At 54.5% G+C, this 25,782-nt stretch overlaps 1 protein-coding gene across 2 annotated transcripts; it reads left to right on the top strand.

The window, feature by feature from the left end:
* The first annotated feature begins 979 nt into the window (after window positions 1-979).
* Wnt11 (Wnt family member 11) lies at window positions 980-19,284 on the top strand. 2 transcript variants are annotated; one of them, XM_090349118.1, is made up of 6 exons: window positions 980-1,280; window positions 4,470-4,652; window positions 11,628-11,863; window positions 13,175-13,452; window positions 16,004-16,296; window positions 18,531-19,284. In XM_090349118.1, exons 2-6 carry the CDS (start codon window positions 4,570-4,572, stop codon window positions 18,703-18,705), a joined length of 1,065 nt encoding a protein of 354 aa, XP_090205244.1. In that variant the 5' UTR covers window positions 980-1,280; window positions 4,470-4,569; the 3' UTR covers window positions 18,706-19,284. The 2 variants fall into 2 exon arrangements, with proteins under 2 accessions (XP_090205244.1, XP_090205245.1); XM_090349119.1 differs by lacking the exons at window positions 980-1,280; window positions 4,470-4,652 and having other exon boundaries at window positions 11,782-11,863; window positions 13,175-13,288.
* Window positions 19,285-25,782: the final 6,498 nt, after the last annotated feature.

The raw sequence follows: 25,782 nt of genomic DNA, 5'->3' as shown, positions 1-25,782 counted from the left end.
GTATGAGGCAGCCTGTGAGGGTCACTTTACTTGCAGCTGCAAAGAATAGGGAAAAGAGCACAGGCAGCTCATGCCTGAATTCCTCAGTATTCCTGAGTTGTATTCCTTGCTATTCAGGAGGCTAAAATCTGAGGATCATGGTTTGAAACCAGCTGAAAAGTTCAAGAGATGCTTATCTCCAATTAAATACCCTCCCAAAAGCCAGAAGTGGAGCTGTGGCTCAAGAAGTAGTGCACCAGCCTTGAGCAAAAAAAAAAGCTAAGGGGCAGCTCTCAGGCGGTGACTTCAAGCCCTAGTAGCACGCACAAAAAGGGGGAGAGGAGAGAGAAGCAGGCATTTGGAGGAGTTCTTAGAAGACACAGTCCTAGGTACTTCAGTGCCTGAGGAGAGGTGAGACTTCAGGGGAGGCCTTCTGTAGTCTCCTTATTTAATTCCTGAAACCTGTTCCGCTGCGGCGACCCCCGAGAGGGCGGGGAGGGGGCAGGGGCGGAGGTGTCCAGAGGACTCCCCAGCCTCTCCAGACGCCAGGAGCTCAGGAGCTGGGGAGCGACGCACAGCGCGCTTCACGGAGCACAGTCCCAGCACCTCCATCCTGTGAGATGGCAGGAAGGACCAGAGCCCAGACAGCCAGGACATGTCTCGGGGCCTCTGACGCCGTGGGAACCGAGCTGCAAGAGGAAGGAGCACCTACAAGTGTCCAGCGGAGACCCAAGTCAGACTCGACGGGTTAGGGTTCCTCGGAGGGTTCCGGCGGCCTGTCTTGACCTGCGCCCCGCTCCCCTGGCGCAGCAGGCACGCGTCCACACCAGCCGTGCGGAGCGAGTTTCCCTCCGTAGCGCGACGGGGTGCGAATTCCTGTGGCGCGCGGGGCGGGCTCGGCGGGCCCGCGCCTCGGCGGGACCCCGCCCCGCCCCCGCGCCCGGCCGGAGCCGCCCGGTGGGGTTTCGGCGCGCTGACGTGGGCGGATCAAAGCAGCCGCCCGCACTTTATAAAGCGTCCGGGCGGCGGGCGGGCGGTGCAGACCTCGCCCGGTCCGAGGAGAGCTCCTGCGAGCGGTGATCCAGAGCGCAGCCAAGGGCAGCCCTGGTCCCTGCCGCCCCGGAGCCAGCCCCGGCTTGCCCGGATCCCGGCGTCCTTCTTCCTCCGCCTCACCGAGAGGGCGCCCTCTCCAATCGCCCAGATCCAGTGCGCTCCAGCCCACTGGGGGCCGCGCTTGCCACTCCGGAGGCCGGCCGGGCGGCGGGGCGCACGTTGGGAGCGCCCGGAGAGCTCCCGGGGAGGTGAGTAGTGGTCGCGGGCAATGGGCGGACTCTCAGAGGGGATCCGCGAGGGCCTGGACTTGGGGGGATCTCTCCTGTCTCCAAAGCACTCTCCCATGCCCTTTCGTGGCACTGCGAGAGTTGCCCTTGTGAGGCGCAGGGACCCTGGCTTTGGGGACGGAGGCTTAAGGGAGTGCAGGATGGGGTGAGCTTGCACAGTTCCTGGGGCTCCCCCAACCTCTCCAGCCCTGTCCCCCACTTCCAAGCTCGGCCCCCTCCCTCCCAGTCGGTCGGCTGATGAGGTCATGGCCGAGCCATCCCGGGGGTGGGGGCGTTGGATCCCGCGGTAGAGGGTTTGCGGTGGTGAAGACAGGACGGGGTGGCCTGAGGGGGTGGAAAAGGATAAAACAAAATCATCTCCCAAATCGGGAGATGGGGGAGCAGACGCCTTCCAAAGGCCACGGGGGTAAGGGAGGAACCGAATTTGTTTACAGACCTGAGCTCTGGTCTGCGGGCTGGGGAAGGAGAGAGCCCTCCCCCACTGCACCCGGGGCACATCTGGAGCCGTCCGGAACGTCTGGCCGAGCTCGAGCCAGCGCCCCGCACCTCTCAGCCCGGGCGCCGAGCTGCTTGGCTTCCCCACCCTCCGCTTCCACTTTCCGAACGCCGCGCCTCCGCGGCGACCCTGCGCCGTCCGTCCGCAGCTCCGCAGAGCGGCCCCGAAAGACTTGGCTGGGGTCAAAGGCGAGTTGCGGGCTGGGGGCTGGCTCCGCCTCGCAGGTAGCCGTGAAGTGATCGCTGGGCAGCCCGGCCGACACAGTCCGCTCGGGGACCTTCTCCACCAGAGGCTTTTGGATCGGCCAGCCCCGGCCTCACTCGCGCTTTGGACACGGCCGCTCTCGCTTGGCACGGGTGCCCGGCAGCACGGCGGCGCACCGGGGTGGGGGAAGCCAGGCACCTCTCTAATGCTCACGGGCCACGCTCGGGGGACGCTGCCCCCGCGGCGAGGTTTCTAGAGACCTGCATACTTAAAGTCTTACGATCACCTGTTGGAGGCACAGGGCTGGGGCGACTGCGATCGCCGTGTTCGGGAGGCCCCGTCCTCCTCCGTCCGAGGCGGACGAGGTTGCTTAGACCCGTTCCCCAGCGCCGAGAGGAAGGGACACCTACCTCTCCACAGGCACCGCGCTTTGGGGCGGGCTCTCCCTTGCGCCTGACGCCGCCCGGCTTAACGCGAGGCTTTGGGCGGTTCAGAATCGGCCAAGGCACGGTCCCTGTGTTACAGTGCCGCGAGGGCACCCACTGCACGCCGCGTCCCATCCCGGGACGTGGGATGGGGCTTGCCCCAGAGCCCCGCCGCACCCGAGGCCCCTGCAGAGCCACCACGAGCCCCTGTTTAGCGCCCCCTGGCGCGCGCGCGCTGACCCGCAGGGAGCCGGCTGAGGGTGACCCAGCGGCTCGAGTGGCTGTCCTGGATGTTCTTACATGGGACAGGAATAATCCGCAAGGCCCAAGGCCCAGTCCAAGGGCTGCCTCCCCCCAGCAGAGAGGCGGTGGCAGAGGCAGAATCCGGGACCTTTGAGGCCTCTCGGAAAGCGCAAGGAGGCCTGGGTCCCTGCCGGCTTTGTGACCCTGGAAGAGTTGGGCCGGACACTGATCCCCGCTGTAAGTCCTGGACACCCCTCACCCCTGCATGCAGCGCCAGCTCCCTCCTCACCCAGGAATCCTAGGCGTCTGGTGGGGAGCCCACACTTGAAGAAGAGGAACAAGAAAGGACAGTGATTGGAGTTACACACACACACACACACACACACACACACACACACACACACACTTATGCAGAGGATAGATATTTCTGATGAGGGCAATAGACATGCAGAACTACCGAGAATAGGTTTGGATTCAGGCTGAGTGTCCTCATTCTTCCTCACGCAGACTGGACGCACGCTCACGCCAAGAACCTCCATACTGAGCATTTAGCTGAGGAACCCAGAAAAACAAGAGTGGGGTTTGGAATTGAAGTGGGATTTGTGTGCCCGAGGCACACGTGTACGCGCATACGCTAACTCAGGTGCAGGTCTTAATGGGAACAGGCAGAGGGGAGCGCTAGGACTCACAGGCGGCTGGGAGATGCTTCCTTTGTATAGCAGGGGAAATGGAGGCTGGGTTGGTCGAGGGTTTGCCCAAGCCCAGGGCCGGAGGAGCGCGCGCTTCCCGTCCAGCGCCCCCTCACTAAGGCCGACGCCTCCTTCCAACTCTGTCAAGCCCTTTAGAAAGGAATCCCTTTGTCTTTGTCTCTTTCTGAGGGGTTGGGGCAGCGGATGACTGCGGGCCAACGCCAGGTGTGGGTAAATTTGGGAGAAGCTGGGAAGGGAGTTAATGAGGTGAGAATGAAGAGGGGGGGTCGCAGAAAGCGGGGCTGCGGGCGGGGTAGCGGCGGCTCCGGGGCTCCGGCGCTCCGCCTGGTGGCCGGAGGCGGCATCGTATGGGCTCTGAGTGCCGCCAGCGCCGCCGATCCAGGAGACCCTGAGCAGCCCTGGCTGAATGAAGAGCCTTGCCATCCCCTTTCTCACCCTTTCCCGCCCAGACTGAGAAGCTGATGCCCAGAGCGCTCTCCCATCTCCTCCCTGCCCTCGTCTCCCCGGGCGTAGGCAGACGCGAGGCCAAAGCGCCAGCCAGGCGCCCGCGCGCTCCCCAGGCTGGACGGCCCGGTTTACATCTTTCCAGCCTCAGTGCTCTCATCTGTTGGATGGAGGCGGTTAGGTGTGAAGAGAACGTTCTTTATGCAAGCTCGATCGTGCCAAGGAGCATTGATTGCCAAAACCAAAACAACTAATCATATTGCGGGGGGAGAAGAGCCCAGGGCCCCGATCTGCTGCCTGCGCCTGGGACCCCTTGCTCTTCTTCCCATCGTTTGGTCGGCGTGTCTGTGCCGGCTTCTGGCTCTGCCTCGGCGGCTTCCAGCTTCAATCTCTTCCCCTCGCAGTCTCGGGTTAGCCGGGTGGTAGAGTCGTTCCTCACCAGGACCCGCCCCCGGCCGCACCTAATCCGAGCCAGACCCGGGCGAGTCCGGCGCGGTGCCGTGCGGGGCGGGAGGGGACGCCCGCGACGCGCGCCCTCCGGGGTCCGACCCCTCCTTTGTAATTTGAATAAAACGCCTCCCCGCCCGGGCGCAGCCTCAACCCGCCACCTCGCTCTCCCCGACTGCAGGCGGCGTGCGCTCAGGACCGGCGGCGGTGGCTTGCGGGCGACGGGACTGCGGCGCAGCGTCGGCGGGGTGCGATCCCCGGGGCGCGCCCGGCGCGCAAGGATGAGGGCGCGGCCGCTGGTTTGCGAGGCGCTCCTGTTCGTCCTGGCGCTCCACACCGGGGTCTGCTACGGCATCAAGTGGCTGTAAGTAGATCGGGGAGACCCCACATCGACTCCGATGGGCCCGGGACCAGCCACTGGAGCAGCTGCCCCGTGGGGCATGCGCGACAAAACCCGGGAGGACAAACTGGCTGAGGATGGAATGGGGGGGGGGTCTTGAGCAGGTCTTTGCTGAGAAATGTTCTTGCCAAACCCACCCACCCCCAAAGGCCTGTAAAGTGAGCGAGGGGATTGTCCGGTCCTGGACAGCCAAGGGTTGACACACAGAACATATGCGTGGAAGACTCCGCTGGTTTCTGGGAAATGGCATCCTTTCCAAGAGCCACAACTGAGAGGTTCTGCTCCCCGCACCGGGGCAGGCCAGGAGCTGGAGATCTGCCAAAACTGCCCTAACCCCTCCACCTGGGCTCCCTTTCCTGGAGCCTCAGTGGTCTTCCCTCTGGAGGAGGTGATACCCTCTGGCTACCTGGGATCTGATAAGAGGCCCCTGGGAGCTCCTGAACTGTTAGGGCCTCCCCTGTGACTAGAGTTCCTGTGAGTTTAAATGATCGCTCCAGGCTGCTCCTTGCCTGAGTAGAGGTGCAGGACAGGGCAGTGAAACCCAGCCTGGTCCTGGAGGAGCCACCCCTGAGCTGGGAGAGATAAGCCTAGGTTGTAAATAACTCCACCAGTGTCCCACTGCCCCGGTAGAGAGCAGTGTGAGGGCCCAGAGGTCAGGAGCCTTTCTGAGGGGTCACACCATGGGACAATGGGAGGTGACTTGACTGTTGCAAAACTGGGGGCTTTCAGCAGGTGGGGGCCCAAGAGGAGGCAGGTAGGAGTGTGAAACTCACTGAGCAAAGACCAGGGTGGAGAGTCCAGGACAGGAGCAGGTCTGGGGCTGGGGAAGGGGCAGGGAGCCTGCAGACCAAACAGCAGGGAATGATTAAGGGGTCTGGAGATGTGTGGGGAGGGAGGGTTGCGGATTAGTTAGAAGACTGGGCAGCAAAGCACTGGGCCACCAACAAAGTCTCCAGGTCACTAGCCAGCCCCTCTGGGGCTCTTATCGATTAATTGATGATTTCCCCCCCTTCTGTCTCTCCCCTCCCCTCCTTTTCTCCTTTTCTCTCTCTCACGCACAGTGGGGTTTCTTAACTATAATGCTGTCTCAGTCAGTGGAGTAGAGGCAAGGTTTGTGTGGGCTGTCTGGCTGTGGCCCGTTGGTGGCAGGAAGCCGCAGGGTGAGTTGTGCAGCGTGGGTGGGAGGCTGAGGCCCCATCCCACAGGATCAGCAGCTCTGAGGACCATGGTGCCTGGGCTTAGTGGCCTGGAGATGACATAGGCTGAAATCCCATGTGGCTGACCTGAGGTGACCTCATGTGGTGGATGGGGAGAGGGCAGGGGCAGATACCTGACTGCCCTAAGATAATCTGGGACCCTTTAGTACCACCAAAGCCAGCAAGGAGAGGAGGCAGTTCTGGGCCATTTATGCCCTTGGTTGTCCTGGTGGAAAGAGCAGAGGAAAAGTACTCCGTAAATAGGAGGAAATAACCCGGGATCTCGATAAAGTCTGTCCCCTCCACCAGCAGTGAGCTTGCCACTTAGCAGGAGAGGGTCTTTCTAAGAGTCCCAAGAGACTAGAAGGCAGCTGCTGCCAGTCAGAGAATAAGTTCCAATCTGAACAACACATGGTCACTAGCTGCACATCAGGCCTGAGACCTATCTCCCTGGGTCTCAGCTTCTGTAGCTCCTCAACGGCCTGGAAAGAGACTTGGTATTGGGTCTCAGAAGCCTGGTGTGAACCTGTCCTTCTTCAGCCTCTGTTTCCCACTTACACACCAGGAGTTGGCAATGCTGTGAGAGTTCCCTGACAGCTTTTTTGGTTGGCACACATTACAGAAAGGGATGTGCAGTGAGGTTATCATGGTTCCAGACCCTTCAATTTGCCTCCCTTTCTTTTTTTTTTTTGCCAGTCCTGGGCTTCAGCTCAGGGCCTGAGCACTGTCCTTGGACTTTCTCAAGGCTAGAGCTCTACCACTTGAGCCTCAGCACCACTTCCGACTTTTTTCTATGTATGTGGTACCGAGGAATCAAACCCGGGTATTCATGCATGCTAGGCAAGCACTTTAACCACTAGGCCAAACTCCCGGCCCTTGCCTCCCTTTCTTATCTTACAGCATAGGAGAGAAGCTTCCTTGTTCTGCATGGCTCTGAAGTTCTAGAATGAATTCCTAGTAGAATTAGGACTTACACAGGTCCTGTGCCTAGAGGCTTCTTTTTCCTAGTCTAGTGCAAGCCCCTACCCAGCCTGAGGGAAGACCTCAGGAGCCCCGATTTCTAGATCTAGGGGCTTACTGAGGAGTCCTGACTTGTGTTACCCAGGCCACCCTAGGGACAGCTGGAACCCCAGAGAGGGCAAAGCATGAGAGTCAAACTAGATCCCAGGCTCCTGCTACATTCCCCTTTCCTCAGGGCTCCAGGCTTACCTTTAGTTCAAGACAGCCCAAAGAATGATGGGCAGGAAATGCCATCTCCACAGACTGTGTTACTCTCCCATCCTTAGGTCTGCAGAGTCCATGGAAGCAGAACCATGGGGCCTTTCTGGGCATGATTCAAGGGCCTCTGTCAGCTTACAGCTCTGCCCAGATTCTGGCTCACCCTGAATTGTAGTTATTCGTCTCAGAATCTACTCAGCATCTGACAGTTGTCTCTTTCCGACTCCCTGTGGGGGACACATGGGCTGCAGGGACACATGTGCTTCTGAGGCCGTGGAGCTCAATTGGGCTTCAGTGGTATCAACCTCAGCACTGTGAGCAGCCAAATTGAAGAATTTTAGTGGCTTCAAGCTCCTTAGGGACGGCAAGGCCTTTGGACTGGGATATATCACATTCCCAGGGGAGAGAGATGCTGCTGTGGAGGGCAGGTTCAGAAAGGTGACCTTATCTGGGCTGGGTGGCAGAGAGCTTCCTGAGCATAGGAAATGAGCTCAGGGACAGAGACTACATGGGAAAGCAGGATGGAAGGCACCAGTGACATAGCTCTGCCTGAGGCTGGAGGCAGAGTGGGTCATCTGGGTGGAGAGATGGCTGGCAAAGTGGAAAGGAGAGAGGCAGGATTGTGCCTTAGGTGACCTGTGGTAGATGAAACCATTTGTGCATCCGTCTCAGCAAAAAATGTTCTAACTCTGTGCATTGAATATTGTGGCCTGGGGAAACTGAGACTGGCCTTGCCCAGGTCACATGGTAGGTGAATGACAGAGTCAGAACCTAAACCAGGAGACCCTGGACTCCTGAGTGAGGGAAGCCAATGGCCCTCTCCAGAACCCCTGGCACAGGCCTCCCCTGTGAACTTTCTGTTCCCTCTTGTCCTTTCCTCTACCCTCTCTCCCACCGCCCCCTCCCCTAGATAAACCAAAATGTTTCCAATTAGGGGTCTGCTGGAGCAAGCAAGCCTGGAGAGATGTCCACGCTGGTGACTCCCCCGCCTCCCGCCTTAATCCTTGATTACCTCCCCAAAGGGGATTTAGTTAGACTCGGTCATTACCACTAATCACCAGATGACCGCAGAGCTGGCCCTCCCCAGCAGTACAGTTGCTGCCTCCGTGTGCTCCAGGGCCTCCGCCCTGTGCACTGGCCACTGCTACCAACTGGCCATGCACGAGCACTCCTGTCCCAGACAGCCAGCTCCTTGGGCCCTTGCGGGGGCCTCCGCCCTGCCTCTGGCCCCCACCTCCAGAATGGACCCCACAGGTCCTCCCACCCCCCTGAGAGGCCTTCTCCTAGGACCCTGCTTCTGGCTAGCTGGAGAGAGGGAAGCTGAGATGGAAGGATTCAAGGGTCCCCACAGTTTCCCTTCAGCCAATGAGGTGGACGCACAGAAAGCCCAGACTTCCCCCTCCTTGAGAGAGAGGCTGCCCCTAGCTTGTAGGCATTTGTCTGCCTGAGCTCCATGGTAAAGGCTGGGCTCCCAGCACCCTGCTTCTGGCTTCAGCAGGGGCTCAGGAAAATGCCTGAAAGGTAGTGAGCGCCCTGTGAACCCACTGGGCATCTACGGTGAGCTAGATATTTGATCTACTGTCCCATGTGTGAACCTTCCATTTTGAATGGAGCAAACTAGTCCAGATGGAAGAAAACTGGCCAGAGTGACAGGCAGAACAGGATCAGGACAGGCTGTGTGGACAGCTCAGTGCAGAGCAGGGGGACCCCCAAGGACAGGCCACACCCACCAGAAGGGACCAAAAACTTGCCACTGTGGAGGGTTGGACCTGCTGTCTGGCCTCAATGTCCTTGCCTGTGCCAGGCTTGTCCAGGCTGACCCAGGGCTGCCAGAAGAGGCTTCCACACATAGGGAGGGGAGCTGTGGTGCTGGGGGGCTAGTTACTGCTGGCCACCAAGAACCCCGGAAGCTAGGCATTTGCCTCTCCGTGTGTGGTCAGAACCCACCCAGACGTGGCTGCGGGGATGCCGACACACTCACTGGAAGGAGAGACTAGAGAGCCCTAGAATGATTCCACTTAGAAATTAGGTGAGTCCATTCTGAGGTGGCTAGTGCAGGATGCTGGAGCTAGGACGCACTCAGCATGTCCTTACTTGTAGGGATGGGCCAGGGCTGCAGGGAGGGGAGACTGCCCAAAGCAGGCTAGCTGAGTTATGGTGTCCTCACAGCAGACGGCCCACCCGGGCCCACTGCCCTCTGTTTCCTGAGCCTATGTTAGGTTTATATATTTAGCTGGTTATGTGTTATGGGTAGGTCATCATATAGGGGGGAAGCAGGAGGGGTAAAACCAACCTACTAAGTCAGACCTTGGTGGCTCACACCTGTGACTGTATTTTTTTGTGTGTGGGGGGAGTCATGGGGCTTGAACTCTGGGCCTGGGTACTGTCCCTGAGCTCTTCAGCTCAAGGCTGCCACCCTACCCCTTGAGCCACAGCTCCATTTCCAGATTTCTAGTGATTAATTTGAGATGAGAATCTCATGTTCCTTAGTGTCTGGCTGACTTTGAGCTGTGATTCTCAGATCTCAGCCTCCCGAGTAGCTAATACTCTTATCTCCAATCAACCACCTAAACACCAGAAGTGGAGCTGTGGCTCAAAGTGGTAATGCAATAGCTTTGAGCACAAAAACTCAGGGACCATACCCAGGCACTGCATTCAAGCCCCATGACTACCACTAACGACAACAAAACCAACCACCCCCCCCAATAAAAACCTACTGTGTATTCAGTGTAATATATTATTTCATTCAGCCCTTGCCTTTTTGTATTTGATGCTCAGAGAAGAGCATCAGTCTGTCTAACACTGTACAGTATATAGAGGGCAGAGCTTGTGCTAGAACCTAGGTCTATTCATTTACTGCAGTCCAAGATTTAATTGGCCCCCAGTCTAAGTGTTCTAAACACTTGGAATTCATTATCTCATTTAGGAATTCATTATCTCATTTAAGTCTTTCCCTAGTGAGACTTCAGTAGAGATGGCCATTGAGACAAACGAAGACTGTGAAACCCAGAAAGATTAGGTCACAAATCTCGGTCACACAGCTGGTGCTCAAATCTTATTCCCGTCTTTGGTCCAGCCCAGAAGGTGGAACAACACAGCCTTTCCTGCTAACTTGATGACTTTATCCAGCCACTGGACTAGTGGCTCCTGGAGAAAATGACTTGTGTCGTGTTCATTATCTCAGGCATGATTTCTGTGATTAGCTCATTTGAATACAGGAGGAAACCAAGCATCAGAACAAGCAGGGTGAAGGCAGGTTGGCAGGAAAGTCCCTATCTTGCCTGACTCATCCTAGGGGATAGTTTGTAGGTGTAGACATGGAAGCCCAGCACAATCAGTGACTTGTATAAAGCTCCACAGCAAGATAATGGTTAAATATGGATTAGATACTAAAATTTCTAAGTTCTGGATCATTACAGATTTTGAGTGTCCATTAACTCTTTATGGCAGTCCTTTTTGTGGGTATGAACTTGACAACATAATAAATGGGTTTGGTAATTAGAACATGATACAATGTTCCTAATTTCTGTTGTGTAATTTGGTAAGGGCTCAATAGTGTGTTCTTTTTGTTATTATTATTATTATTATTATCATCATCATCATTATAGTCTAGCAGTTTGCATGGTTTCTAGCACAGATCTGCCCAGTGCTAGATGCATGTTGAATACAGAGTAATAACTCACAGCTGCAGGAGAGCTCACTGAAGCAGTGGATGAGCATGCTTGGTGAACTGCAGAAATGTTTAGTGTTTGTCCAGTTATCCTATAGGTGGGGTGGGGATTATGATCATAGTAAGGACTTGAGGCCCAGTCAAGGACAATGATGTGCCCAAGATGGATACAGAGGTAGGGGGCTTATTGCTCTCTCTAGTGGTAGGCCTTTGCCTTCTGGTTTCCTGGCTTCTTCCAAGAACTGTTCCAAAGTCATCTGAAATTGATCAAGATGCATTGTCCTCACCAGCTGACATGTTGAATTGAAACCCCTGAATACATAATAGTAATAAGAATAATGATGAGCTAGATTCTGGTGGTCTGAAACCCGAGCTACTCAGAAGGCTAAACCAGCCTTGTCAGAAAAGTCCACGAGACTTTTTATCTCCAACTAACCTCCAAAAACATGAGAAGTGGAGCAGTGGCTCAAATGGTAAAGCATAAATTTAGAGCAAAAAAAAAAAAGCTCAGGGACACAGGCTGGGAGAGTGGCTTACTGGTAGAGTGCTCATGAAGCCTTGGGTTTGATTCCTTGGAACCACATACACAGAAAAAGCTGGAAGTGGTGCTGTGACTCAAGTGGTAGAGCGCTAGCCTTGAGAAAGCTCAAGGACCATGCCCTGAGTTCAAGGCCCAGGACTCGGGATGGGGAGGAGATGGGGGAAGCTCTGGCACAGGGCCCAGGCCCCGACATCAAGCCCCGGTCTATCATATAACAACAACAACAATGTAATAAAATCCACAGTATGGAATGTGGAGACCTCTTACCCCTCACGTCCTGATTTTCTTTCACTGGTTGTGTTTGGGGTATGCAGGGCATTATCCAAGACACCTGCAGCCTTGGCACTGAACCAGACTCAGCACTGCAAGCAGTTGGAGGGCCTGGTGTCTGCGCAGGTCCAGCTGTGTCGCAGCAACCTGGAGCTCATGCGTACCATTGTCCACGCCGCCCGTGAGGCCATGAAAGCCTGCCGCAGGGCCTTTGCCGACATGCGCTGGAACTGTTCCTCTATCGAACTCGCCCCTAACTACCTGCTTGACCTGGAGAGAGGTAGGGGCTGCAGGGTTGCTCTGTGCCTGGGGGTGGGGATGAATGGATCCAGGCATAACTTATGTGTTTGGATAGGTGGGTGAATGCACGGGTGGATGGATGAGTGAATAGATGGATGGATACACAGATGGACAAGGCATGGCTGGTTGGATGGATGGGCCATGAATCATTCATGAGTTAGGGAATGAATAAACATCAATGAGTGCATATATCAGCGCATATAAATGAGCAGCAATGGCTGCAGTGTGCCCCAAGGTCACTGCCTGCTGTACTGAGGGCTCCCAGGAGGGGCTCATATACTGAGACTGCTGTAGAGCCCACCCTCAGGCAGGCAGAGGCCCTAGGTGGTCTTCAGCCTGGCTGCTGGAAATTGCTGTGAGGCACAAAGTAGTTAGGGGCAGAACAGCTGTGGAACAGACTTTGTGGGGAGGCAGGTTTAGCGGGGGGAGGTACAGGTACACAGTGAGGCTTTAACTCCAAGGCATCTCATCTCTCTTCCACATGGTAAGAACTTCTCTCATGTATTCTCAGCATGGCAACTTTCCCTCCTTCCAGAGTTATCTGAACAGCAGGGCTAGTCTGCAGGTTGCACATTATCACTGAGTTCTGTAGCTAGGGCAGCTGAGGCTCCAGAAGGGGGAAACAAAGGCTGGTTAAGAGACTCAGACTCTGGACTGACAGTCACGGTTCCCCACTTCTTTCCTAGGGAAGATATCACTGCTACACTGGCTGACTTCAACAACAACAAACAAATGTATTATTGTCTTGGGCTAGCCTGTGACATCGTGCAGCCTCTGCAATCCTAGCATTCTGGAGGCTAAGGCAGGAGGATCAAGAGTTTGAGCTGTATCACATGGCCCATGCATACCTTGCCATATGGTGCCTGTGTATGTGAATTTCCCTCTTCTTCTAAGCCATTGGCCCAGGGCACTCCCAGTTCACTGTAATCTCATTTGAGTGCAGTAGATCAGCAAAGAGCTGACTTCTAAATACGATCATGCTCACAGGTCCTAGGACTCAGGACTTGAATCTGTCTTGTGGGAGATGCAATTCAAACCTACAGCAGGCTCTCTGCACACTTGTCTGGCCCATCAGGAGACAAGTTCTTGAAGGAGCTTAAAGTCTGAGCCTTCATTTCTATAAAGCACCCCTTCCCCACACTGTGACTGGGAGGGGCACAAGGCAGGAAATGGAGAAGGCTGATGGTTCCAGTGCAGAGCACCTAACATCCTGGTGATCCACCCCAACCCGCCTGACCCCTCAGCCAGGTGACACAGAGCCCCCTGCTGACCAGCGCCTCCCACCCCGCAGGGACCCGGGAGTCTGCCTTCGTGTATGCGCTGTCCGCAGCCGCCATCAGCCATGCCATCGCCCGGGCCTGCACCTCTGGCGACCTGCCCGGCTGCTCCTGCGGGCCTGTCCCAGGTGAGCCCCCCGGGCCCGGGAACCGCTGGGGAGGATGTGCGGACAACCTCAGCTACGGGCTCCTCATGGGGGCCAAGTTTTCCGATGCTCCTATGAAGGTGAAAAAAACAGGATCCCAAGCCAATAAACTGATGCGTCTACACAACAGTGAAGTGGGGAGACAGGTAACCACCCACCCCACCCGCCCCAGAGGGTGTGCTTGGGCCACTGGCCAGAAAAGTGCCACGGAGGCCCGATCAGGGGGCGGGGGTTGGGCCCTGGCCACCCACACCCATTGTGTCTGCTGACCTCCCTCTGCTCTCCTCAGCAGCTTGGGCTCCCTTGGCAGCCACTGCCCCAAACCCTCCCCCTCCTCCTCCCCTTCCCCTTCTTCTCTCCTCCCCCCTCTCCTCTCCTCCCTCTCCTCCTTCTTCCTCCTCCTCCTTTTCCTCCCCATCCATCTTCTTCATGTCCTGGAATAAAGAACACTGAGCTAGGTAGGGGATCAGAAGCTCTGAGTTCTGGCCTTGGCTGGCTGGCTGTGAACTTCCTCTCTGTTCCCATCTATGAACTGGCGATGGGGTGCTCAGCTCTTCCTCTAGAGGGAGGAGGGGCCTGTGGATGAGCCGGCTTTACATCAGCAGTGGTCAACGTGGACTAAATCAGGAGTAGCATCCAAACCCATCCACTCACCCCAGCCGCCAGGGGATAATCTACTATTACTGTTTTTTTTGTTCATGTCCCCGCAGTTATACAGAAGCCTGGGTGAGTGAATGTGGATGATCAGACCTTTTTACTTCTTGGGGGGGGGGGGAGTCATGGCAATCTGTGATGCAGGCTCTGTGCCAGGCACTTGATTTTCTCTCCTGTGGTCACAGCAACTCTGGCAGGTTCTATCCTTACTTTTCACAGATGGGTGGGGAGAGAGCCCAGAAGGACAGAGGGTTGTGTGCCCAGCATCTTCCATTCTTGTTAGTGCATTTCATAGAGGCATCTGATGACACCAGAGGGATGTGGATGGCATGGCCGAGACACGTGCAACAGGGAGCTAGGTGGGTGGGCCTCTGTGCCTCCTCTCTCAGTGATCTCCCTCCTGTGAACGTTCTAGGATATCCAGGCTATCTGTGGACAGTCTAGGAAACTGAGGCCAAAGCACACTGTGGGCCTGTAGCAAAAAGCCTTGCTGAGGACTCAGTGCTCTGTGCTCCCAGCTCTGTGAAGGTCTCTATCTACGGGGACCCCACAGCAACCCTTCACACAGCCCTACTCTCACTCTGGCCTTCCCTGAGCCTGCTTGGAGGACCCTGCCCTGCCTCAGTATGGAGAGGGTACTGGGGCTCAGGGCACATCAGGCCAGTTCCTGGGGCTGCCATCCCCACCAGCTAGAGGGATATGTAAGGAGTAAGTGAGACCACAAATATAGTGGCTTCGGTGGGCCTAGTTGGCCTTGGGCTGCTGGACCCTTCCCCCACCCTACACCAAGCCTGGGTTACCTTAACCTGATGACTCACAGGCCTGCCGCCTGGGTCCTGTTCACTGCATTACCAAGCCATTCCTAGGTTTGTGTAGCAAATTCCAGATTTTATACCCAGTTTCATTCTCTGGCTCCATATTACCTGCTAAAGAGGGGAAGGGATCCCAAGTTTCCTCCCTCCCTCCCGTCCTTTTTTCTTTCTCTCTCTTTTTCTTTTGTCTTGTGCCAGTGCTGGGGCTTGAACTCAAGACCAGGACTCTGTTTCTTAACTCTTCTGCCCAAGGCTAATGTTCTACCACTTGAGCTACACCTCTACGTCTTGCTTTTTACTGGTTAATTGGAGATAAGAGTCTCAGAGACTTTCCTGCTAAGGCTGGTTTCAAACCCAGATTCTCAGACCGCAGCCTCCTGAGTAGCTAGGATTATAGGTGTGAATCACTGGTATCCAGTCTGAACATGAATTTTCAGAGCCAATATTGATTTAACTTTTATAGCTTGTACCTCCTTTTGTATATATCATCTCATTTAATCCTTTCAGCCAAGCAGGGATATAACAAGGAGCACAGAGGCCCTGAGTGTTAATACACTTATTAAGGGCCATGTGACAGGAGCACTGAGGCAGGAGGGAACAGGCCAGTTGGGGGTGGGGGAGGGAGGAGGGGCCCCCAAGCACTCACCCTGCCTCTGCTTCCCTCCCGCCCTCCTTCTCTTCTGTCCTATCCTCCCCAGTCCTCCTTGTTGCCTTCCTTTCTGCTCTTCTTTGCTGCTCACTGTTCCAGCAAGCATTTATCAAGTTCCAGGTTTGTGGTACAGAAAAGATATGAACCATGAAAAGCTGAAGCTTTGGGGAATCATCCCCTAGGACATAAGTTCAAAAATCAACAGTTTTCTAGCTGTGTCACCTTGGACAGGCTCAGCCTGTCTGAGCTTTTGTCACCTCTAAGTAGAGGAAACAGCAATCCTTGTTGGAAGGGCAGTGTAATGATCAACCCCCATTAGTGGCAGTCAGGCTGAGCACACAGTGGGCACTTGATAAGTGGCAGCCTTTAGTCCAGCAAAGGCCACTCTTTCTGTCCTTCTCAGCCATCCCTGCACCGGGGCCAACACGACCTACAGTCCTTTCAATAGAGCCAGTCTCTTCATCCCTGGAGGCTGGAGTGGGTGGTGCGTTCTTAAGAGCGCCCAGCCACGCGGTGGGCCAGGACCCAGTCAGGCCAAGGAAGGCCTTCTGGCTGCCCAGCCAACACCTCGAATGTCCGCAGGCTCTGCGCGCCTCTCTGGAAATGAAATGTAAGTGCCACGGAGTGTCTGGCTCCTGCTCCATCCGTACCTGCTGGAAGGGGCTGCAGGAGCTCCGGGATGTGGCTGCTGATCTCAAGACCCGCTACCTGTCGGCCACCAAGGTGGTGCACCGACCCATGGGCACCCGCAAGCACCTGGTGCCCAAGGACCTGGACATCCGGCCCATAAAGGACTCAGAACTCGTCTACCTGCAGAGCTCACCTGACTTCTGCATGAAGAACGAGAAGGTGGGCTCCCACGGGACCCAGGACAGGTAAGGGTTGTTGCCATCTCGGCAGGCATCAGCTGAGGGCCAGGTACACTGCGGAGACTGGCATGTGGGATCCCAAGATGCTGCTTAGGGTAGGGAGGAGACCTGGGAGTGCTGAGAGGGAATTGACAGTCCAAGGGTCCTCCTGCAGGGATCGTGGGAAGAGTGCTCACCCTGGCCCGGGGAATGGGCATTGATGGGGCCTCCACCACATACTTCCCCTCAGAATAAGAAGGGTTAATGACTGTGTAGGGAGACAAAGAGTAGGAAAGGACTGCCCTGTGTAGAACAGGGGCTCAGGAGATGTGTGCCCAGTGAGCAGATGAAAGAGAAATGTCCCATAGCCCATCAGTGAGCAAAAAAAGATGTGACAGGCACAAAAGAAGGTAGAGAGATGGGGCAGGGTCTGCCAGCCATAGCCACTCAAGGAAGTGTGCAGAGTGGAGAGAGAGCAAGGCCTCTGATCTATGTGAGCTTCTCCCAGGCCTGGGCTGGAGCTGGGATCTCCACAGATGACCTAATCCTGGCTCAAATAGGAGAGAAGAGGGATCCAGTGGTGGCTACAGACCTACTGTGCTGTGTGGGACTACTGAGTATCCAGGGAGGTTCTGGAGAAAGCTAGCCTGAGACGAGAGTAGAATGAGTTCTGTGATCAGATATTTCTAGAAAGTTCTCTTCGACCATCCACAAGGTACAAAGAATTATCAAGGGCCCTGGGGAAGCCATAGTAAAGAACTGATTAAGCTAGTGTTTCCCAGAGATGCTTGGCTGGGGAAATCTTTTATTAAGGAGCCCCTAATAGCATTCCACAAAACTGGTGCTCGGCAAGGTTAGAGGAATATTGAGTGGAACGCGGGTGTCTGGGAATGTGTTTGGCACATACTTGGTGCCTCGCCAGCATCTGCTTCCTCCACAGCCCACGTTCCTGTGTCCAGGAGGGGAGGGGAGGGGTAGTTTGGGGCTCCATCCCCACAGGCCAGGGCAGCAGGCTCTGTGAAAAGAGGCCCAGGCTTCCATCTGGAGGCCAGATTGAGGGGATCGCTGGAGTGAAGGAAGATAGAATGGGTCAGGCCAGGGAGACAAGAAAAGAGCTAGACTCTAGGGGCTGGTGTGAGGGTGAGGGATTTGCAAAGGGGAGAGGATTCTAGAACATAAGAGGCTGGGTGCGGCCTGCTGAACACTTCCATAGGGAAGAGAGAGTTCCCCTGGATCTGTGAAGGAATGGCTGTTAGAGAAGGGAGCAGCATCTGAGCTGAGTGAACTTGAACTTGTTTTTCATGGATCTGTGGCTTAGGCTCACTTCCTGCAGTGGGGGCAGTGAAAGTCCAAGTTCACTTTCCTAGCGTCACCTCTTGGCTGATCCCAGTCTGCCCTAGGACTTGCCCTGCACACTGCAAAGAAAGGAGCGGTCTCAACCTCACATTACCCTGGTTTCCCTAGCTTTCCCTCCAAGTCTCCAGCAGCCCCCTCTAGGGACAGGCTCCCTGTCACTAGGCTTTTACTTCAGTAACAAATACCCCAGATCTCTGTAACTCTGCCTGCCCTGCCTGCCCAGCTGGAGGATGACCCCCCTGAATTACTGGTGTTTGGATTTCACAGGAACCTTTCCTGGCTCCTCCTGCAGCTCAGGGGAGGGAGTTAGGCGGTTGCCTTGGTACCTGAGTTGATCATAGATCATCACCAGGAATGTCTCTGAGAGCTGAGCAGCCTCCTGGCTGTGCAGGGCCTGCTTCATCTGTCTAAGGCACCGGAATGCCACCCACTCAGGGACCTTTAAGCCTCAGGGAGATAAGACTGTCTGTCACTGAAGGAGAGGGACACACAGGGGACATCCAGTAGGTGCTTCTCCACAAACAAGGTGCTTCTCCGCCTCGTGCCCTGTGCCATGCTCAGCGTTTCAGAATTTATTCTGGGATTCTAAATGTGAAACCAAACAGACATGACTTCCCCACCCATCCCAAGACGATTAGAGGCTCACTTAGGAAGCCAAGACTGTGAAGGACACTGGTCTGCGGGGGTCCTTCCAATATTCAGGAGAAATGGCAACGAGATATCTTCCAGGAAACAAACCAGCCCCCAGCAGCTTATTAGAAACATCGAGGTCAGATTACCTAAAGGTGGCCCCAGACCTTGCCACTTCCCGAGGGCTGCTTGGAGATGGGGACAGCGCCAGGCGCTGGGGGTCGGGGTGAGTGGCACCTGCTGACCTCCTCTCTCCACCCCCACCCCGCCCCCAGGCAGTGCAACAAGACGTCCAACGGCAGCGACAGCTGCGACCTCATGTGCTGTGGACGCGGCTACAACCCCTACACGGACCGCGTGGTGGAGCGGTGCCATTGCAAGTACCACTGGTGCTGCTACGTCACCTGCCGCAGGTGCGAGCGCATGGTGGAGCGCTACGTGTGCAAGTGAGGCCCCGCCCACGGCCGCGCCGCCAGCGGGGGCGCATGCGCTCTGCACCCCGGGGGCGGGGCCGGCGCCCCAGGGACGTTCTTGCAAATTCTGCATGCCCGGCCTGCGTGCTGTGCTTCTGCTTGGAAGCCACCAGGGACAGAAAGGCCGGCTCGCCCGCCCGGGAGGGAAGGCCAGGACATCAAAGAACACCCGATAGGATTAAAAATAACCTGGCAGCCAGAGGCCCCCCGGGGTGCCCACAGCCGCCGCCTTCCAGGCTGGTCTGCGAAGCCAGGGGCGAGAGGAAGATGGGCGAGACTGCGGACTTGACCTTTGAAGTCTTTCTGGAACGTTCTGCGGGGCCCTGGGCCCACCACATGGAACCACTAGCTTGGGTTGTACATTTTTTTCTTTTTTCTTTCTTTTTTTTTTTTTCCCCCTTCTGGGATGTGGGAGCTACAGAAATATTTATAAAACAGCTTTTTTTTTTTTTTTTGGGAGGAGGGTGGCTCACTTCAGTTCCTCTTTATATATATTATATATAAATATATAATCTATATTTTAAACAAGCTTTTGAAACAGTTGTATGAAATAAATGCTGAGCGAACCCCAGCCGGCCCCTGCAGACTTTGGCCTCCTCAAGTGAACCCAGCAGATCGTGAGGCTGGTGGAGATGAGTCTAAAGTTTCCAGGCAAGGCGGCTTCCCATTGATGTCCTGACAGCCACCTCCCCCCTTCCTCTCACCAAGCCTTGGCCCCACGTTCTCTGTCAGATCTCTTGGTCAAGGGTGAGGACAGACGTCTTGAAACATAAACCCAGCTGGCGGCGTCTTCGTTCCTCAGGGACACAAGCCTAACATCCACTGCAGGCCCATGCGGTCAGCTGCAAGAGGGAACCCGTCCCAGGGGGCTGGGCACCTTGGCGAGATGGTGGCAGAACCAGGCGTCAGCTAGCCCTAGTGGGTTTTCAGTGCCACCCTGAGAAAGATCCCTGCCTCATTTCCCTATTTGTGAAACGCAGGGCTGCTGGTGATTAAGTCTAGAAGTTGGAAAAGGTCCTGGGCTCAGGCCTGGGCCAAGCTGATGGCTGAGAAGCAGTTGGATTCTGGTTCAGTTTTGGAGGTGGAGCCAACAGTATTCTCTTTCTCTTGTGGGGTGTGAGGGGCAAGAGGCCCAAGAACTGCCAGGTTTGGGTCAAAGCAAGAGGGAGGATGTCAGGCTGATTGCAAGATGGGGTGGGAAGAGGACAAGGGCTCAGATTTGGACACATGGTGGTTGAGGGATGGAATCAATTCTCAGCGGAAAGTCTGAGCAGATAGGCAGATAGCTGATGTTCTGGAGAGACTCCAAGGTTGAAGAGACGTATTTGGTGCCATTGCTAAGGCTTGGGATAGGCTAAAAAGCCAAAAGGCTCAAAGCCTGAGCCTGGGGTGGTTCTGTCTCGGAGGTTGGAGGCATGTACAGGAAAAAGGATGAAAGGCAAAAGAACAAACAGGGAGGAGGCAAGAACTGGGTGGGCACATGTCACTCTAGCATGTCACTCTCCCTCTCTGACATTCAGCTAGGTGATGGGCAGAGGAAGGCCCTAAGGCAGACCCCCTGAAGATACCCCACGGTGGAAGCAGGTATCATTGCCTGTTATTATCATTGCTCTGCCCACAGGGAGGCCACGAGGGCCCTAGTCTATCTCACACACGGATGCTAGAGAGGATTTGAAGTAGAAATTCCTCGAAGTGAGGTGGCATGGGGTTGGGCTGCTTTCAAGGAGGGGAGAGGGTGGGCTTTTACGAACATCTCTAAGCTCTGCTGGGAATCTTGCTGTGGGGGTAGCTCAGTGGCTGAATCATAGGCTGGAAGGAACTTCCAGATAAGTCTTCTAGTCTCATCTCCTGTTTTGTGGATGAGGAAGTCAGCGGTGGGAAGGGCTTTCCTGTGGTCACAGGGGCTAGAGGCTGGGGGTTGGGTGAGAGCCTTCCAGACTAATATCTCTGCCTCCATTGTGCCTAGAGTATGTTCCCTCTCCGGCCCAGGGCTCCTTGGCCCATTCCCCCAACCCCCAAAGCAGTCCCAGTTCCCTGGCCTGGGAACTCTTCCAGTCCGACTTTCTGCAGTCCTCTGGTACCCGCTTGTCTCTAGCTAGAGCACGCATCTCACAGCAGTGAAAAGGAGTTCTACTTGCTCAGCCAGTCACCTTTGACATCATCTGTTTCCTTAGAGGCCCAGAAAATCATTGTCCTTGCTGGATTCCCCCTTCTCAGTCCTCTCTGCAAAGCTCTGGCTGCCTCCTTGGTTTCCCTACAACCTTTGAACCTTGAAAGCAACCATCATGGTCATTGTCCCATGACCAGACATCATTCTTTCTCCTTCAAGGCCCTCTTGAATGGACCCCTCCTCCAGGATGCCCTCCCTTACCACATGAGCCCAGAAAAGCCTCCCCTTCACTCCACTGTGCTGAGGCCTGTGGTGTATCTTTACCTGCCTTTCCTGCTTCCTGGGGTTTCATCATGATCTGGGACCAGCCCAGTGCACCTGTCAGGCCCTGGGAGTTGAGTTCAAGGCACTTCTCAGAAGTGTTGAATTAGAGCTGAGTGTGACCTAGCGGTAGAGTGCTTGCCTGGCATGCACAAAGCCCTGGGTTCAATTCCTTAGTACCACAGCACAGAAAAAGCTGGAAGTGGTGCTGTGGCTCAAGTGGTAAGAGTGCTAGCCTTGAGAAAGACCAAGGACAGTGTTCAGGCCCAGAGTTCAAGACCCAGGACTGGCAAAATAAATGTTGAGTTAGAGGATATTCTTTGAGCTTTAACTAGACAAGGAAATCTTCCAAAGACCCAGAATCACCATACAGAAGGGTGGACATAGGAGTAAAAATGACACTATTTAGAGTCCATCTCTTATGAGTGAAAGCATCAAATATCAAATTTGAGTCTCGGTCTCAGATTTAGAAAAAAAAAGCCAGGTGTGGTGGCTCACACCTGTAATCCTAGCTACTCAGGAGGCTGAGATCTGAGGATTGTGGTTCAAAACCAACCTGGGCACTACAAAGCCCATGAGACTCTTATCTCCATTTAATTACCAGAAAACTGGAAGTGGCACTAGGCTTAAGGGGTAGGGCAGTAGCCTTGAGCTGAAGAGCTCAAGGACCGCTCCCAGGCCCAGAGTTCAAGTCCCACAACCACCAAAAAAATAAAATAAAAATAGAACTCTGCATTTCTCAAGCAAGAGGCGTTCTCCCCTTCTTTTCTATATATAGCACCTGTGAAAAAACACTTGCACTTTTCTGGCTAGGTAGAAACTAGAGGAAACGTAGACAGCTGGTACCTAGATTTCTTATCACCCTACCAGGACAGCCTCTCAACTAAAGCCACTCTAGGGGACGGGGTTCCCTGGAATGAGAAACGCAGATTTTCCCATAGATCACAAGGTCACTGTATGTGGAGATTTCAAAGCATACAATGTTGGTAGCTGGGAACTCTACAGTAGGACCTCAAGCAATGGCATCGGGAACCTGGCAAAGGCCTCAAAGAACTTAGATTTGTGGCTACCACATCTCTAATGGAGGCGTGAGTCCCCACACATGCCATTCACCCTCCTCTGCTACACACAATGCCAAAGGTTCTGTGTGGCTCAAAGCCCTGCAAAGCGGCAAAAGCACCAACCAAGCTGAGTCAGCTCAGACCAGTGTGGGAGGATGGCTGGAGTCATGGCTGAAGTCACCGGAGAGACAGGGAGACAAGAAGGCGGCAGGGAGGAAACAGGAACTCTTGAAAAGAAGGAGAGATTAGTTTGGTGGGAAAGGAGAGAAAGGACAGATAAGGCTCTACAGGAATCTGGCTCTGGCCAAAGGAACCACTAAGAGGGGTGGGGTGGAGAGGGCTCCAGGCAGCCAGAGCTGCTCTGGTTGTTGTTGTTGTTCTTGAGATCATAGAGGCGGGCTGCCAGGGTACAAAGGCCAGGCCTCTGGCCCAGTGCAAACCTGAGCTCAGGACCTTAGATCCAAGAGATGAAGTGAGATCTGAGCTAATCCCAGGATCTTTTTTTTGTTCTCTTGCTGTGCAGCTCTGGGCAACTCCTGGCCCTCTCTGGTCTGGAATGGTTGTCATATTTGGTTTTCATGCCATTCTAAGGGGCAGGGCTCAGGGTTTGATTTTACTGAGGAGGAAACTGGTTACATCCAAGAAGGAAGCACCTGGCCCAGGGTTGCAAGGCTGTTAGTGGCAGTGCCAGGATTAGGCTCCAGTTTGTCAGCCTCTAATTCCCAAGCCTGCTCTCAGCCTGCATGCTCGGCCTCTGAAAGCAGAAGGTAGGTCCGGCTGGGGAGGGACTGGTGCCCCCCAGAATGGGCTTAGCATTTCTTGACGGATGATAGGGACTGGGAAATGCCACCCATTTGGGCCACAGCTCAGCCCACAATCTCTTGTCCTGTGCATTTCAGGTAAGCTGCCGGGCGTCTCTGCGCCTGCTCAGCAGAGCAGCCGCCCGACCGCAAAGATGGCAGAGTGCAGTGCCCCACGTTAACAGCCACAAGTTTAACAAGTCCCATCGCGCCTGTAGACCAATATCCGCTTGGTTCCCCCCAGCCAGTGGCTGCTGAAGACATTTTTCTTATCGGCCCCCTGGGTCTCATGCCTCACCTGCTTTGGGACTCAGGGCTGACACAGGGGAGGCAGAGAAGGACAAAGTTGAAGGTCAGGTGTCAGCAGCTCTGACACCCCCAAATCAGGCTGCCAGAAGGACCAGGCCTCCTCTCTATCGTAACTGTCAGGTGAGAACAGGGCCTGGCCCAGGACCCCAGTGCTTCCAGCCAGGGCAGAAGAGCAGTTAAAATCCAAGTGTTTATTTTATGTCTCCACTGCCTTCGCCTCCATAAAAGTGCACAGTGCTAAAGGGCCACGGAGAAGAAGGCTGCGTAAAAGGTGCAGATGTGGCTTGGTAGGGCAACCTCCAACTTTCCTTTCAGCTCCCTGTAGACTCAGGGAGGTTGTCTTTGATTCTGGGATTTTATTCAGAAATACTCCTGGATCCTGGAGCTTCAGGAATCAGGAATCAAGAACACTAAATGTCTCTTGTGTCTGCTGGACACCTGTCACTCATTCCTGTAATCCTAGCTACTCAGGGAGCTGAGATCCCAGGATCCAGGTTCAAAGCCAGCCCAGGTAGAAAAGTCCATTAGATTCTTATCTCCACTCAACCAGCAAAAAGTTAGAAGTGGAGCTATGGACCAAGTAGTACAGTGACAGCCTGGAGTGAAAGCTAAGGGGCAGTATCCAAGTCCTCACTTCAAGCCTTGGTGCTGGCACACACACATAGAGAAGGTTCTGCCTTGTTTGCAATTTCAGAATTTTAATTGCCTGCCTTTGTGTTTCTCTCCCTGCTGAGAGAGGTTTCTTTTCTCCTGTCTGCCTGGTCCCTGGATTAGCTCACATCCCTTCCTCTCCAGCTGTAGCTCATCCATTTGGCCATGATTCCATTCAGCCCAAGCGTTTTCCTGGGCAAAGGAAGAGCAGCCTGGGTATCAAGGAACTAAGGGCTGGACCCTGTGGGTTAAGCTAGGTACTTGTCCTTGGTACCCCAGAGCGGCATCTGCCAGCCGCTCACCAGTCCCTTGGGCCAATGCAGGGACTGTTCCTGGCCTGCTGATGTTGCCCTCCCTCCCCTGTGCTGCCATTTGGGGAGAGCAGCAGCCTCTGAGACTCCTAAACTTGACTAAGGCTGGATTTTAGAGTTTCTTTTTAAAGATGGTTATTATAAGGTGATGCAGAGAGGGGTTAAGTTGCATAAGTCAGGTAAAGAGTGCATTTCCTTTGGTCGTCACCTTTCCTTGCTCTCTCCCAGTTTTTCCCTCTTGTCCACCCATAGGTTGTGTAGTTCATTTTCAACATAGTGTTTAGTGAGTGTGTCTGCTGAATTTGTTCCCCATTTCTCCTTCCAATTTTGTGACCCCATGTTACCTTTAAGAAAGGTAAAGGAACAACCAAGACAAAAAGAAAAGAAAACAACAAACAGCAACGAAAAAATAAACCTGTTGTTTCCATTTCCCAGAGTTAATTTTGATAAATATTATACTCTCAGATGCACATAGGCAATGCGTCTTTGTGTTCCTTTCCTAAGAGTACCCTTCTTCTCTACTTTTTTTTTTGTCAGTCCTCGGGCTTGAACTCTGGGCCTGGGCATTATTCCTGAGCGCTTTAGCTCAAGGCTACCACCCTACTCCTGGAGCCGCAGCGCCACTTCTGATTTTCTAGTGGTTAATTGGAGATAAGAGTCTCACAGATTTAGTGCCCAGGCTGGCTTTGAACCGCAATCCTCAAACCTCAGTCTCCGGAGTAGCTAGGATTACAGGTGTGAGCCACCGGGCCTGGCCTAAGAGTCCCCTTCTTTGGTCTCATTGTGTGTGAATGGGTAGCGTCCTGTGTACATCACCATGTCCCCATGTACTTTAGATCTAGCTTCTGCACAGGAGAGAACACCTACGGTTTCTCCCTGAGCTTGGCTTACCTCACTTCACATGATTTGTTCTAGGTCCATTAAGGCTGGATTCTTTGGCGTGAAGATGCCCCAATCCTCTCTGTCTAGGCCAAAGCCTCGGCTCGGTTTAATATCCATTTCAGGAGCCGAGGGAAAGAGAAGCCCTCTCCCCTACTACCCACACAACACACTTCCTACTTTGTCACTGGTCCTACCCCTCTGGGACACACACCTGCAGGAAGGCTCCTACACAGCAGGCAGGGCCTGCTCACACGCCCAGTGACTCAGAACTCTACTTCCTCAGCTATGTGGTGGGCGAGGATGGGCTTGTCCTGCCAGTCAGAAAGGTCAGGCACGCAGCCTGGTGTAAGCCTCTTAACTCGGAAGTCTCAGCGTGTTAACTGGGAAAGCAGGATCAGTGGCAACACCCATTTCTTTGGGTTCTTCTTTTGTCTTGAGTTATTATTTATAACCAGATTTGGCAAATTAGTTCGTGACTGAAATATTGAGTTCTAACATCCAGTTGTGACTGGAAAAAGAAATCTGCTTTAAATTTGGGACATTACAAAATGAAGCATCTGTGTGAAAGTCACACTTAGAAATGGGATACCTAATGAGAATATATAAATA

This window comes from Megascapheus bottae, chromosome 16 (genome assembly GCF_031878675.1).
Source record: "Megascapheus bottae isolate mThoBot1 chromosome 16, mThoBot2.hap1, whole genome shotgun sequence".
Classification (NCBI taxonomy): domain Eukaryota; kingdom Metazoa; phylum Chordata; class Mammalia; order Rodentia; family Geomyidae; genus Megascapheus; species Megascapheus bottae.
This window is presented reverse-complemented; position numbering and strand designations above follow the sequence as displayed.